General features: G+C 34.5%; 1 protein-coding gene across 1 annotated transcript in view; it reads right to left on the bottom strand.

Moving 5' to 3' along the window:
- Positions 1-689: 689 nt before the first annotated feature.
- The window catches only part of LOC104462309 (phosphorylase b kinase regulatory subunit beta-like), a gene marked incomplete at its 3' end in the record, with an annotated part of 42,153 nt that continues 26,998 nt past the window's right edge, over positions 690-15,844 (bottom strand). The window contains exons 9-14 of the mRNA XM_010074210.1: positions 12,428-12,523; positions 10,766-10,963; positions 9,998-10,055; positions 6,335-6,412; positions 4,695-4,853; positions 690-784 (exon numbers count right to left, since the gene is read on the bottom strand). Coding sequence (XP_010072512.1) covers positions 690-784; positions 4,695-4,853; positions 6,335-6,412; positions 9,998-10,055; positions 10,766-10,963; positions 12,428-12,523 — 684 coding nt within the window. The remainder of the gene's footprint in view (positions 785-4,694; positions 4,854-6,334; positions 6,413-9,997; positions 10,056-10,765; positions 10,964-12,427; positions 12,524-15,844) is intronic.

Genomic DNA, 15,844 nt, shown 5'->3' on the forward strand with positions numbered 1-15,844 from the left:
CCCTAAGACAAAAACAAAGGCTTCACATTTAATGCTTCAATAACAAATTCACAATGCTGAGCAAGGAACCTTCCAAATATATACTCCTTATACCAAGAAATAAAAACACTGAAAAACATCTCTTAGCTACATTTCCATACACGCAGTTCTTTAATAACAGAAGTCCCCTACATAAAGACCATCCTTCCGTCTTGTTATCCTGTCTACTGCAGGCTTGAATTAGTGTTTCAAGCATTCCCCATCCCTGGGCACCAAAAAGTGCTGAAGCCAAATACCGAGCACACCAAAAAGAACCTCATATGTGTAGCTCTTAGGAGCTCTAAAGACAAAAAAAAATTAATAGATTGAAGTGATAATTAATTTGAAGGAATAAAAAAAAGCAGGCTCCTTCTTACCGTCCTGACATATCTTACACCTCAAAGAAACACACTTATCTATTAGCAGCTTTTTAAAACTACATTTGATGTCTCATTTTGATTGCACCACTTAATTTGAAGGCAAATGTGCGCCATTTCCCCAAAACTGCAGATGTTATTACCTTCCTTTTAAAAGCAATCCTCCATCAACTAAGAAAACATACATACATTTAATATTTTCATAGCAATTTAACTGTAAAATTAGAAGACTGTATATAACACATAGATAACAAATTTTCAGTAAAGAAAATTTAATACTAAGCTTATGCTTACCTGATTGGAAAATCTCATGCTAACATTCCGCTGATCTTGTGGAGGTACATAACGTCCAATAGGGTCAATATCTTTAGGGCTTACTAATTTGTCAGCTGAAAGTAAACAATAACAAAAATACAGAATGACTTGAGTACTTCCTGCAGCTTTTGCGAAGGAGGCATGCAAATACACTTTACATAGTCAGTTCAGTGGCTATAGTATCTATTTTATATCAATGATTTACAGATCAAAAGGACATTCTACAAAATCATATTAATTTTAAAACTGACTCAAGCATCATTCTTGCTACAGTGAATGATAATGCTGCAGTGTATAAAAACAATCCTTTTTTTCACAGAGAGGTGTTAAAAGAATATTTGCAGACAACAGACTCCACAACACACAACTCACATAAAAAGCCCACAATCCACAACCATGGAATTATTCTGAAGCTTGAACTAGAAACCCAATGATTACCATCAAAAATTGTTTAGCTTTGAAGATAAGCAGACAAGGGGCGAGGGATATCAAACATCTCTCTCTCTGATATCTCAAGAGAAATTGTGAAGAAAAAAAAATTAAATATATTTGAAACCTAGCAATTTCTATATGTTTTTTTACATGAAAAAAACCCACAAACCTAAAATTCCATTTTTTTTAACCTCCTCATGAAAAAAAAAAAGATACTCCAATAAAAGTACACTATTAAAGAGTTTCAACAAATGCCTTGAATAAAGGTTCACAGTCTACTGTGAGCCATTATACCCTTCCAATAAGTATTCTCCTATCAAAAACTCATTTTGACATGAAACTGTCCAATCTTTATTTAATTTCTGCTACAGAGGAGGTCACAGTGCATTTTCAATTCTCCTATATATGTCAACAATTTTGCACATATTCTTAAAAAGCCTACACTAGCAAATCAGCTATTAATGTACAAGAGAATAACTCACGACTCCATTAGCTTAATTCAGCTACAACAGAAAACCAACGTTGTCTTGATCAGAAAATATTTTCCGACTTGTGTACTGTGTAGCAAATTAAGACAGCAGGTTATAAACTCCATATATGTCCTGGCTCGAGCTTAACAGTGTTGGCAAAGAGCAGAGAGCAAGAAAACGCATGGGCAGGCAGTGAAGGACACTCGGCCGTGCTGCTGCCAGGAACCATGCCAGCGACTGTCAGCCACCAGATCCCGTGACCATCTCCTGCCCTCAGCCTTCTGCTGAGAGAATGCAGCTCGACTCCTGCCAGGAAAGGACGCTGTTCCCCTGCTCTGCACTACTCCTGCAGAGTCACAATTATTTGTAGTACTGCTGATGCTATAAAATTGATTCACCAAATGATTGCAAGATCAATGGACTCTGCCTCAGAGCTCTTAAAAGCAAGAGTGCTTTCCAGAACAGCTGTTCTATTTCCACAGGTTTTTTTTACATTGATTTACACTGCTCAGTAATTAAAATATGTAGTCAAAATAATTTTGTATTTGAAACATCTATAAAGTAATATAAAATTTAAGTTAACTTTCAATATTTACAATTTTATTTAAAAAATAAACTCACTGAATATTCCTCACCATTATCACAAATACAAATGTATTGAAATGCCACTGCAGAGTTTTCTTTGTTAGCTCATTATTTACCTCAGCAACAGCTGACAACATTTAATCCATTTGGTCTATACTCTAAAAAATATTGCTAAAAACTCTTAACTTAGTTGCAGGCAGCACTGAATTGACAGAACAAGATACAAAAATTATAAACAAAGCCACAGGAAAGATAATGGAGCTACTAAAGGAAAGACTAAACTGAGTGAGTTTTCAGTTGCATAGAACAGCCGAATACCTGGCATCCCTTTCCCTTGCTCTGAAATGGGGACCCTGCCAGAAAGGCTTTACAAACCTCCTCAACCACAGCAAGAAACAGGTGCCGTGAAAAGTGCATCACCAGATACAAAATGCATGTTTTTCTTCATAACAATTTCTTAAGTTGCATAAGCATATGGTGACTTCCAACAGCGGCAGGCAGACCCTTTCAAAGTCATAGAAAGTCACAGAATCATTAAGGTTGGAAAAGACCTCAAGGATCATCAAGTCTAACCCAACACCTTTCATTGCCTCTGTTGCTCAGAGCCTTTATACGCAGGATCAAGATTTTGACCTCGCTACTTCAGTTTGCCCTCTGTGGGAGGCAGCGATGTGTGTGAGAATCGACTCAGTTTCATGTTTCTGCATTTAGAGAAATGTGGCCTGCAACGGGCAGACACTGGGCCCACAGACAGAAGAATCTAGAAAGGTTCTGTTGTACACTCGCCTACAGAACAGAAGCAAGGAGGCTGAGCAAATACAAATCCATTGCTACCCTTGAGGCAACACAACCATTTCTGGAATGGATGATGAAATGGGAAACCAGTACCTTCCCAGGAACTGAAGTCTGAAGTCAGGTTTCCACTTAATTAGCAACCATCAACAAGCAAAGTAACACACACAAGTACTTTCACAAAGGACAAGATTGTTACTCAGGTAGGTTTTCACCCAGAAAGGAGCAAAATGAAATGCACCAATTTTAAATGAGTATAAATAAATGGAGTTCCTGATATAACAATCACTGGTGAATAGATTTAGCTTTGTGATAAAATTTCCAGAACCTATTTGCAAAGGCTATGAGAGAAAAGGGAAAAAAAAATACTTGGCAAAAAAGGAGGGAGGAATGAAAAAGTAGTGAATAGAGCGGAGAGAAAGTTTTAAACAACAAAGGAAACTGTTACTAATGACAACCTTTCAAAAAGAGATTTAGCACAATTATTTAGAAAAAAAAGTGTAAGAATGTTCAGCAAAAGAAAGAACTGAAACAAAAGACAGTTACCTTACTCAAGCAGCATTTAACCAGCATGCTGCAGGTACAGAAATACACAAATATCAGCACAAGATGAATACTACCAGAATTACTACAGTATTCCTGCACACACATTTGAGGATTACTTGGCTACTATTAAGAAGTTTAATTCATTTTTTTCATTAAAAAGGTGAGATTGCCTGCATTTACTTTACAGTGTTGGCTCAGAAAGGAATTATGCAAGGAATACAGTGAAACCAAACAGGTGGAGCACCAGATGGACTCTGTTCTTCCATACCTAAAGATACAACCTCTGTTCTTGCCAAGTCTTGAATTTTTAAACTCCCCTTCAATCTTTCTCATTTTTACTACCAACAGCCTGTTTCCCTTTACAGTGTTCACAGAAAGAAAGTTTTTAGACATCAATCTACTGATTACCAGGTAAATGCTGAGCATGTTAAAATAAAGCAATATATCTTTCTCCTGAAATAAATATGAAGAAAAAATCTTAACTGTGAAGACTTCTCTGGCTTAACACCTGGTTTTGCATTAGCCTTTGAATCCCTTCAAGAGAGGCCAAGAGTTTATTTGTGACTGAAATTCACAATAATGACCTTCAATGGCCAGATTTGGAATGCACTTTCAAATGCTCATTAGACTCTTCCGTTTTAAAGGGTAAAATAACACAGACTGAAGAAAACATTAACTTTATCTGAGATCATGAACTTTATCTGAGACTGCAACTATTCAAAATTTAAACCTGTCTTACTGAAAGCAGTAAAAAATTTGAATTAAATCCTACAGATCACTTACAAACATCACTGTACAGGTGCAGCTGATACAGTTAATCCAGAAAGTGTCATGTTAATATATTTTGTCATGAAGAAAAGGAAATAGAGGGAAAGCCAGGAAAAGAAACAGCAAAAAAGAAACCTATCATGTTTAGAAGATTTTCAGTATTCTGTAAAATATTCCAGTACGCTGCATGCAGCACAAAATTTTAACATGAAGAATAAAAAGCAATTTTCGCCTATCAGATACATACCAAAGCAGAGGACACACGTGCCACCCACAGTCCATTCAAAACTCAAGCCAATGCATTTGTTCAAATTCAAGAACAACATTAACAAGATAAATATCCTTCACTTCTGACACATCAAAACCTGATAGAATTTCCTCAGCCTCTTACCCAGGAGTTTTGCAATGATGTAAACTGCCTGTCCCCACAAGAAAAACTTCCCATCGCGTCCACTGTTACTAGGAAACCGTTTCTGACTGCCAGGGTTCTTCTTTTCCAGTTCCACAAAATCAGCTGGCACGTAGTAATACTTGGGTACAACAGGACACCCTATACAGCGTTTTAAAAATAAGTACAGTTAAGCAAATAAATTCTACTTCCTTTATTATTTGATTGCAGTCCCCTAATAAAGCTGAATTGGATTCAAAACAGGAAAAATTATACCCTAGGAACAATTTGATTGAACAGAAAGACTGTTGTCATTCATTGTTATCTCTCAAAACTACACTCGGTGTAGGAAACCCAGGGCAATATTAAACTACTTTATTTTTCACCAAATGTCTCCACAGAACTTCTTCCCAGAACACATACATTGTTTGTGTAGCATCCTACTGAGCAAAAAGAAAAAAAAGTATTTTTCACCTAAAGCAAAATGCAGTACAGATAACAAACCATAACAAAAAGAAATGAAAGCTGCATCAGAGTGAAACGCTTGGGGTGTTTTTCCCTGCATTTAACACCTGCTCATTATCAGACAACTTGTGAAAACTAAAATCTTGGCCAAGAGTAGTCAGCCATTTAATTAAATGAAAATTATATTTTTTTTGCAGGTATGCAAAATCAAGTTAAAACTAACATTTTGATTTTGAAATATTATGAAGCAAAATGGCAGTACTTCTTCACTGGAAGATACCATATCTTGTATCTAGAATAATGAGCAGCAAGGTCAGAAAATTTGCTATACAATGAAAATTTGTTAAGAAAATATTTGTATTTCACACAGAAAGTAGTTCACTTCAACAAGCATTCTAAGTTTATTTTTCTAAGTTTAAAGAATAAGTCAGACAAATTTTCTGCATCTACTTGTGCAACTCTACCACAGATGTCAAGAACAGGTGACTAAAGATGCTGGGTTTTAAAACTGGATTGTCAATATATTGAAGCTTGTTCTGTTCTCGGGCCATTTTTGTTCCTCCCACTCAAACTTATGGCCTTTTTCTTTTTTTTTAACGGAATTTTGGATGGATGTGCCTATAGGCCATCAATAGCCTTGTCTACAGTTCCACCAAAATTCTGGAGTGCACAGTTTCAGTAAGAGAACATTTATATTAAAATTACCATGTTGCCACTTTCACTGCTCTAAGCTATAAACAATTTCATATGCATATACCAAATTAAGTTTTAAATCTTGTCAAATTAATTGGCAATGAATGATGCAATTAGTTCCCAAGTACCCAAGTGGAACATCGAAACAATCTGACTGTTGGTAGTTAATATTTCCCTTCAAAGCCAAACTTTGTAAATCATGAAGCACAGGTGAAGGAGGGGAGGAATGACTGGGTATGGTGTAAATCTTACATTTATATCAGTACAATTTTTTCCAGACAGCATTATTTTTATTATCACAATTTATGATGCAATGTATCTACATGAAATACATTATTTACTATTAGTATTTTGCCATCAGGAAAGACATTATTACTTCTCCTTTGCTTTGACTGCAATATCCATTAATAGGAAGATCAGTATTTTAACAATTTTAGACAAATAAAAAACCACAGTATTTTAGAAGAACGATTACCAGATAATACCTTCAGATGTATGCTGAAGTAAAGGATCCAGAAGATCCTGATATTCCTTTACTTGTTCTGGATTTCCTCTAAACACTCCTAAAAAAACCCAAACAATAATTGATTTAATGAAAGAAATAACTTTCGTTATTCATAAAAGAAGAAAAAAAAAATCCAGTGTTTATTTTTGAATGGTGTAGTGCCTACACACTAAACAGTTAATGAAAAGCAAAATACTGAACTGTAGATCTTCAGTTACTGCTACAGCTAAGTCTCCCAGGGATCATGAACTGGCCACTCTTACTAGCTTAAACTGAAATCGATGGCAAGTTACACAGGATAGTAAAGCTGAGAACTTACAGAGGCTCAGGAACAGCCCAGCTAGCTGTAAGGAATTTCTTTACAGCGGAGTGAAGAAGCAGAGCTTGAGTGCCAGTGTGAAGGCAAACAGCCTGGTTCTAAATCTTTAGGACAGGGTTGCAAACTGATCTAGAGGTGAGTTGCCTAGAAACCCCAATAAACAAACACAAAAGGAACTTGTAGTAGTAAACTGAAAAAAATCCCCTCCAAAAATTAGATGGAGTGTTTACATTGGTAAGTTATATAGGCATAATATCTTCATATTATAGAGGTTCAGAACTGCTAACACACCCTGAAACATTAAACAGAACAGTCAGCTCTGTAATGCAGCTTTTGGGGTGCAAATGCTAAGTTTGGCAGTACCAGGACCTTAAAGGCTTTTCTAGCAGAACTTAGTCATCCCAATACGAATGTGATTAATATTAGCATGACCGCTGTTCAGTTCATCGAAAGTTCTTACATGAAAATACATATCAAAAATACCAAAAGTATTTCTGTTCATCAAGGAAAACCTGTATGAACTTGACAAGTTGCACTGACATTTTAAAATAGAAGATATTTTTAACATTTGAAGGGGAACAAGTTAGATGAAAACTTTTCATTGTAAATCTTTCACTCATTTCTTTCCATGGCTTTTCTTTTCAATTACCATATTCTTCCATATTATTAAAAGTAGCTGTAGTGTTTCCCTCCTTACCTTATCCTAGAAAATTACCATAATCCTCCACATTCAACCAGAAATATAAAAAAGCTTTCAAAGATGCTATTCAAATGTGTCTTATCCAAATAATAGTCATATTGATTTATTTAGTTCCGTCCTTTCCCACAGCTATAGATGCATATCTACTACCCAGAGAGTCCTAAACAATCTCCTTTTGAGAAAAATCCCAAGAGGAAATTAGTACTAAAGCAGTCTTTCTGTATTCTTAAGAAGGGTGAATTCTAAAAGGCAAAAATAAGAAGAAACCCACTGAGAACAAATACACCAGAACATATTTATTGGAAAAAGTTGAGATATCTTTTTGTTAGATATGTTTTTGTGTATGATATGTATTTATCTATATGTACAGCTGTATTTATGTGTATGATATTTTTAGATATGTTTCTGTTGATTTTAAGTTTAGATATGCTTTTTTGTTAGTTTTTCTATTAATATACATATATCAAAACATCACAAAAATCTTATTTTTATGTTATTTTAAGAATATCCAACAAATTATTCTACTGAAAAGCATGGGTGCAGTAGAAAGCTGGAGCCTGACTACTGTATACATCTTTCTTTCTCTCCATGGCTCTTCAATGCTCTATCCAAAACCAAAGCTTGACAAGTGCTGTTCATTACATTTTCAAATATTCCCAAGTATACATACAGGAAATGAAATCACTTGCCAAAAGAAACAAATGTAATGAAAGTTTGCACACAAAAAAGCCTGTGTTTAAGTGACACACTGAACTATTTCAAAACACTTGAGTACAGTCACGACATCAGAGCAATATGATATTCTGACTATTTGTAATTTAGTCTTATTGGCAGATGCTGTAGGGGATAAAAAGATGCACTTATATGCTTTTATATTAAGAATCATCTAGTGAAGACAACAGTTGGGCAATAATGATCATCATCCATGAGGAATAAAGCAGTGTTCTTAATACTACTAGAAAATACGTAACTAATTCAGTCATATCTACTTGGCAGAACTGTTTTAACTCTCCATATCTCAAAAATCCTAAAAAGCTGTCATTGACAAAAGAGAAAAGTTGATGAGCTAATTAGTTTGTCTTCTTAAAAAAAACAGTAAATATATAGTTACTTGAATATGTTCTGCTAATCTTTCAAAAAGGAAACGATGAAAATGATTTTGCTGATGTGAACAAAATTGGAGGATTATGGACTATAATTTACAGGACTCTCTCCTTCCTTATTTATTGGAGCACTGTCCCACTGTTACACAGTTAACAAAATCCAACTATCAGGAGTTACCTAGATATTCAGTAGCTTAATATCCTTTGCCAAAAAGGCTTTCCTTTGTATTCCACAAGTGTTTTGGATGGGCAAATAAGCTTTCAGCTGAACCAGTATTCACAATGTAGCAGCTCGAGTTTTTTCCAACATTTTCATTATAAAGACATTCAACTATAATCTGCTCCTCCTATTTCATTGTCTTCTTGCAGTTTAAGTTGCCCTGCATAAGCTTTAAATTTTGCATTAAGGAAGCTTGTGGATTTGGAGATACCTGCACAAAATCTACAAACAGAATTGCTCTACTTGATTAAACTGTGGTACAGGAAAAAAAGACAAGGCCAATACGTTCAAAATAGGTATTTTGTACTTTGTCATACAAGAAGAGTAAAATGCTTTCTTTATTCTTCTGCTAACATCAGTCAAAGATTATTATCTTTCCTGTGCTTCCCAAAACTGCAAGTCAGTGTCTTTCTCCTCAGTTTTGGGCATCACTCTTTGAAAAGTGTCAAGCATTCCTTTAGAAAAATGAATTGTGAAACCCTGTTACATCTTCAAAAAATCTGTGGGCAGCCACAGCAGAGTCTAGGCAGACAGCCGATTTCTATGCCCTCACCGTCTTTATTTAAAAACTATTTCACACACTAAAGGGAAAAAAACCAGACGGCCAGATTTTCATCCATTTACAAATCTGTTTGATGGCTGTAACCCTTACTCATTTTCTTATTCAGCCTTATTGTTCTATGTGAGCTTTAGCTTCAATCCTGAAATCATCCCGTGAACTTTTCTGATGTGTCTCCTGTCCTCAAGATAAGGTCTAGGTAGTGGTACTTTTTCTGTTGTTTTTGGGGTTGTTTGGTTTTGGTTTTAAATCAGACTAACTGCTTATGTGGAAAAACATGTCCAGGAAGCACAGGCATTTCAAAGAGAAACTGGGCTTTTTCTGGTTCGCTTTCTTCTCTTCTGACTTTTATTTCAACTATCACAGAATATCCAACTTGAAAAGACCTGCTGCAACCTTCAGTTTGCCAGTGTGTTCTCTTTTCCACTCCCTTTTCTCCCACATGCTACTGCAAAGTTCTGACATACTGTGAAAGATTTTAAGGCTTAAAAGACAATGCACGACTGAATGTCCAGATTTAAGCTTATAAAAACCATGTTGAGGTATATTCTAAAACCAGTTCACGTTAAAAATGCTGAAATATAAGGGGTTGGGTGCTTGGGGTTTTTTTAACCCATGAGGTAGAACTCTCAATGAGACATTTAGTGCCACTGCATTATGGTTTATTTTGGTAGGACAGGAAAATAATTTTGTATTTTTCCTCTAATGCCTTTAAAGAACACGAACGTAAAGCTGTACTTACCATCAATTATCATGAAAATAAAAAACAGAGGAAATTCACATTCAATGCCATCAAAGAGCTGAAAAGAGGATAAAATTAATCAGACATTTGTAATTTTAGTTTAAGGAAACATTTGAATATCTTATTCAATAATTTCAAAGCAACAAAAGACAAACATGAACACAAAAACATTTTAGTACATCAGCTTTTCATTTAGATTACTACTTCTTAATTCAATGGGCACTTTAACCGTGCTTTTACACATGCTGTTGGTCATTCTCAAGCAGAATATTTATATAATCTACATTTTATTTTCCACAGAGAAACTATTGAGAAAGAAAAAAAGGTAAATTTTCACTTAGATAAACTTTTCTGAGAAATACTGTGGTCAAAAGCAAAATTGCTTTCTATACACTCAGACTGTAGTCAGCTGTGAAATTAAATAAAATGATAAATAACTTCCTTATTTGTTATGTGAAATCATCTGTGCCCTAAATGTAAATGGAAGCACATTCATTACAAAACAAATCAACAACTAACTTGCAGACTCAGCAGTCTCTCAAAACTGCACGTGCCAAATCACAAAATGCATCTCCTTCACTTGAAGCAACTAGGAGTCACTGTGCAATTCAAACTGCAAATACTGGGGGAGGTTCCATTATTCACTCTTCTTTCGGGTTTTGGGGGGGATTTTGTTTTGGTTTTTTTATTTATTTTCTTTTTTAAAATACTGTGGATACATTTTAGAAATCCATATTTTTTCCTTATGGAGGCCAGGTATTCCTTTACCTTAATTTCTGCTGGTTTATAATAACGTCGTGTTTTGTCCTCCAGTGCAGTTCTGTAGCCATCTCTCAGAAATCTTTTAAACCCATATTTCCCTTTCAATTTTCTAATAACTTTATCTAGTGTTTGACTGAACAAAACCTCATCATCCAAAGCAAATGCAGGATAGCTAAGACAGGGCAAAAGAGCTGCATCAGTATTCTGTAGAAGGAGGGGAAGAAATAGCACATTATAGATTTAATTAGATCTCTGACAATTATTTGATGCACAAACAAAGACTGTTTAACTTACTAAGTGAAATATACATTTGGAACATTAGCTTATCTTTATCAAAATCATAGTACCACTATATTAAAACAGTGAGCAAAATAAGACTTCCAAAGACATGTAAAGATAAACTACAAACCCAATATTCAGATATATGATTTAAAGGAGAACTCACTTGACTCAGAATCTGACCTACTTTACAGTTGATAATCTGCAGGGATAAGTGAATACATTCTAGAACTTTTACAGTTTAGAAACAAAAATTATCCTCCAGGTTTTTCCTGGAGGAAACAGAAACATCTGGGTATCCTAAGCTCAAAATGAATCACAAACATTTTATAAAGGTGCAATGCTGAGAAGCAACTACGATTAAATCACGATTTCTGAAAAGCTTTTTCAGGAATATTCTTCAGGTGCTGTAATAAATAAGGCTATGTGATTTACAATTAAGATAATAAGGGACTAATTTCAGGAAAAAAATATGAGAAGCATTTCTCAAGAACCATGTACAACTATCATGAATTAAAAACACAAGAAATATTACTAACTATTGCATCACCATTACAGGTAAATTTACAGAAATACAAAAAAGTAGTTTTAAATTATAATTCTTATGTCACGTGCTGTTTTCTTATTCCTTTCTGCTGATAGATCTAAGATAGTCAACAATTTAAAATAACATATTTTTGCCAATAGCATTGATATGAACCCATAAAAAAGGAAGAAAATGGACACAAAGACTGCTTCTATAGCATAAGTGACTTATGAAACAGGCTTCTGTTGGAACATTTAAACTCTCCAGCAAATAATGAACAGCAAAACAGTTCTAAAGGACCATGCGACTACAAAAAAGTAGATGACAGTGCCTTTTATTTTAATTATCCAGTATTACAACTCTGCTATAATTCTTCTACACAATGAGTAAACTGTTAATGTTGAAGATTAATAGTCTGTTTCATGAACAAAAATGCTGTTATATCCCAGAATGAACAAAAAAGCAGTAGAACTGTATTATCACTCATTTTAAATTACTAATTTTCAAAAATCTAATTTACCTTTGATGCTAGCACTGAAATAGATTATTTTTTTTTTAAACCTATCCATACTAATGTCACTTAGATTTACTTAGTGAGGAAATATTTATTTGTAACAGTAGCTTATAATAACAAGAAATCCTCCCTATTCAGCCATTTATGATAAGCCAACCTTAAAGGCTTCTTTTCTAGACAAAAGAATAAATTAAAGCTAAAATAAAGTGTTTCAAAAATTTAACATCTTCCCAGCAAATTCCTATCGTTATTAAGCAGAACATAATGGCTATCATAGAACTAAGGATTATGTTCATATCCATTTATTTTCTTCACACTCTGTTGACGTTAATTTCATTTAATTACTTACATGAGACCTTGATTCACGGGGTAGCAATGAACAGAGAGTCTGTCTGTTACGGTTATGGGCATCAAAATCCACAAATATAACAGACCAAGAGCAGCCCTGTAAAGAGAACATTACTTGTATTTAAGGGGAAAGGGATGAAAGGTTAGCATCTCCTGAAGAAACTACCTGGTTCTTTGTTTTATTTAGGTTATTAGTCTGGTAGCTGGTCATTTTAATCAGAAAATGTACCCCAACCTCAAGTTGGAAAGATTTAGAATTTTCAAATTTTTTTAAATGTAGTCAAAATTAGACGGTTTTATGTGCTTGTGATTATGATTTATATGATTCATTGAAGCTATGAACTCTTCCATTAATTCTTGAAAAACTGTGATTGTATTAAGGACAAACAAAGAATGAGCTGTCCCTCCCTGTGACTGCAGGAAATGTTCCAAATAGTGATGCTGAATATTTCATTACAAGTCAGGATGAACATCTATGGATGTTCACCTGAGGTACTGCTTTGGAAAAGGACTTCCACAGCAAATAAAAATGACCTGCTTTTCAGCTATTGTAAGGTCTATGGTATCAACATCTATGCCTTAGCAAAACCCATTTCCTAGTAAAATTCTGTAATTTTCTCTGTCAGCTTTTTGATACTTCCTGAAACACTCAGAAGAATTTCCATAGTTGAGATACTGTTTAAACAGAATCAACAGCATTTAAAAGTATTATCAATAGGCAATCTCTTGGAAACTCAATGCAGTTTGTTAATGAATGGATCTCTTCAGACATGTTGTAATTCATAACGAATCTCAATATCACTATCCCATTGGAAGACACATTCAACACTGAACTCATTCTGTTACTGTCATAAATACCATTGCATAAATTTTCATAAATTCATCAAATTTCTCCTTTAAAACAGTCAGTTTCTTTGGTATACTATTCTCTTAAGAAGATTGTTCCAGAATGCACCCTCTCTATTAAAAACTTTAATTTCCAACTAAGTCTCTACATAACTAGCTAACCACCCTTCTTTTTGTGCCAGTACTAGCATCCATTCATTTGGCTTTCCAAACAACAGTGTTTTTTTCTTAATTAGCCTTTACCCACACTGTAATTATACATAGCTATCATACAAATACTCAGCTTTTGCTTTGCTAGGCTAAACAAAACCTGGTTTTCCTCTGTCCCCATGGAAAATAATCTCTATTCTCTTAATCATTCTAGCACAATATACTGAATAGTGCTGAGATAAGAATGTACATAAATAATCACATTTCCTTTGATGAGTTGTTATTCTCCTACTTTCTTCTTAATCCAGATTCTCATTATTCACAAATCTCTAAATTCATCTACAAACGCTGAACGCATCTGCCTACATGTGTGAACATGCCGTTTCAACATCTCTGCTTCAGTAACAGACTCTCTGGGGATTCAAAAGCAGACTAATTTGCATTTCATAAAACCACAAGCATCTTGTTTTACAAATGAACTCTTTTTCACTTCTCTAAATATTGTAAAGTTCTGTAGTAAGGACACCTTACAAAGGTTTGATTTTTGTTTAACATACAATTTTTTTCCACAAACTAATAAAGGACATGCAGCTCATATACAAGCAATTGATTGATATACCAGTCACAGTATCATCAATGACTTGAAATGGGGTTCAGCTTGTCTCTAGCGGTCCCATTGTGTTCCTTAACTCACACTGCCAGTAAATGCATGTCCTCTTATGTAATTTTTTTGCTAAACTGGAATTCTTACATTAATGATACAAATTCTAAGCTATTTATGCTCCGTAACACTCAGAAACCAGAGGTTTGGGTTAACCATGTCAAACCCACAAAAAGATAAAATACGTTACAGTACTTTTAGTAGTGATGATTCTAAAGTGATTAAGTAAAAACATAAACTGAAATGCAATCAGTTCAGTGCATCCTAAATGTAAAAAAAAATTAAAAATAATGATAATAAAAAAGCAGGCCCACTTTTACAGTTCTTCCACACAAACTTCAGCAGCAGTTAGGACGATACAAAGATTGTTACAATCAATGCACAGTTAAGGATTATAAAAGAATTCTTATGTCAATGTCATACACATTAACTACTTCACTTAGCTTTATAACTATTATTTCAGAGATATACAATACATTGGGAATAAATTTAAGAAATTTAGCATAGGATATAAAGCAAATGAGAAACTAAAGCAGCTGATTTATCTGTTATATTAAAAATTCTCAGTGTGTGAATACATCTTTTACTAAAGGAACATTAGGGTTACAGCTTGACTGTATTTTTATGCTTTTAACTCCCACTTCTCATGAAATACATCTGGTATGATGGAGATGAAAATGAACAGCATTTAAAAACCATTAATAACTCCTTTTTACATTAAAGCCTGTAAAACTCAGGTTAAACAAAAAGACAATAATTTTTCAATTCATAATTTTTCTTTATTGTATCTGGCACCTAGAAAGTATACCAAAGGATGCAGTAAAATTGAATATCAGCTAAGCAGTGCTTTGTTACAGAAGTATGATTTACAGAAATGTATTCTTTTTTAATGTTTTCTAGAATGAGGAGGGGGAGGGAAGGAGCAGTTTAATGTGAATTTCAACGAGTGACCTTTACTTTGTCTGCTCTGGGTGCATCCATGAATGCACAGGGAAACTGCCCTATCATGATACACCCAAAGATATATAACACACATACACATGTGAGAGCACAGCTACAATACTACATATTTGTATTTATGACTCTCTTCCAGAACTCACAGTGGAGTGGAAAAATCTGGATGGAAGGGCTGAGCAGTCTGTTATTCCCAGCAATGATTTATGCAGGTTGCACTGGTGTAGCTGCAGGTGTAAACAAGTTCCTCTTGAGGGGCTCAGCAGGATTTCTCAAAGCTATTGGAACACAGCTGGAGCTAAGCACAAAGGCAAACTCTGCCACAGACTGAAGGTCAAAATAATTTCTGTTTATGCTAAATATCTTGGAAATAAACTCTCAAAACACTAGTTTTGCTTCAGCAATTATTCATCTATTTCGGAAGTAAGTAAAAAACTAATTTGAAGAAAAACCAGCTGATGCATTTACTGGTGCTCAAGCCTGCTGGGAAGGTAAAAATTGTAGATAAGCGGTTTTTTTCTGAAATACAGGCAATGTGTGTATAATGTCTGATAATTATTTAAGATCTGTACTAGCTGCTAGCTCTTAACGTATAACAACAGCTTTTAAAATGTGCATAAAGTAAACCAAAACTAGACCAAATCACTAAGTCTTTTTGAAACAGTGTATTTGTGTATGCAGAAAGAGCACCTTCATACTTCACTCATCAGCAAACAGCCATCAATATTTCCTGAGTGGATTCTAAACAGAAGGCAGCTATTGTACAACAGTACTAGTACAAACATATAGATGCAACACCAACCCCCC

This window comes from Pterocles gutturalis, unplaced genomic scaffold (assembly GCF_000699245.1).
Source record: "Pterocles gutturalis isolate BGI_N339 unplaced genomic scaffold, ASM69924v1 scaffold11252, whole genome shotgun sequence".
NCBI lineage: Eukaryota > Metazoa > Chordata > Aves > Pterocliformes > Pteroclidae > Pterocles > Pterocles gutturalis.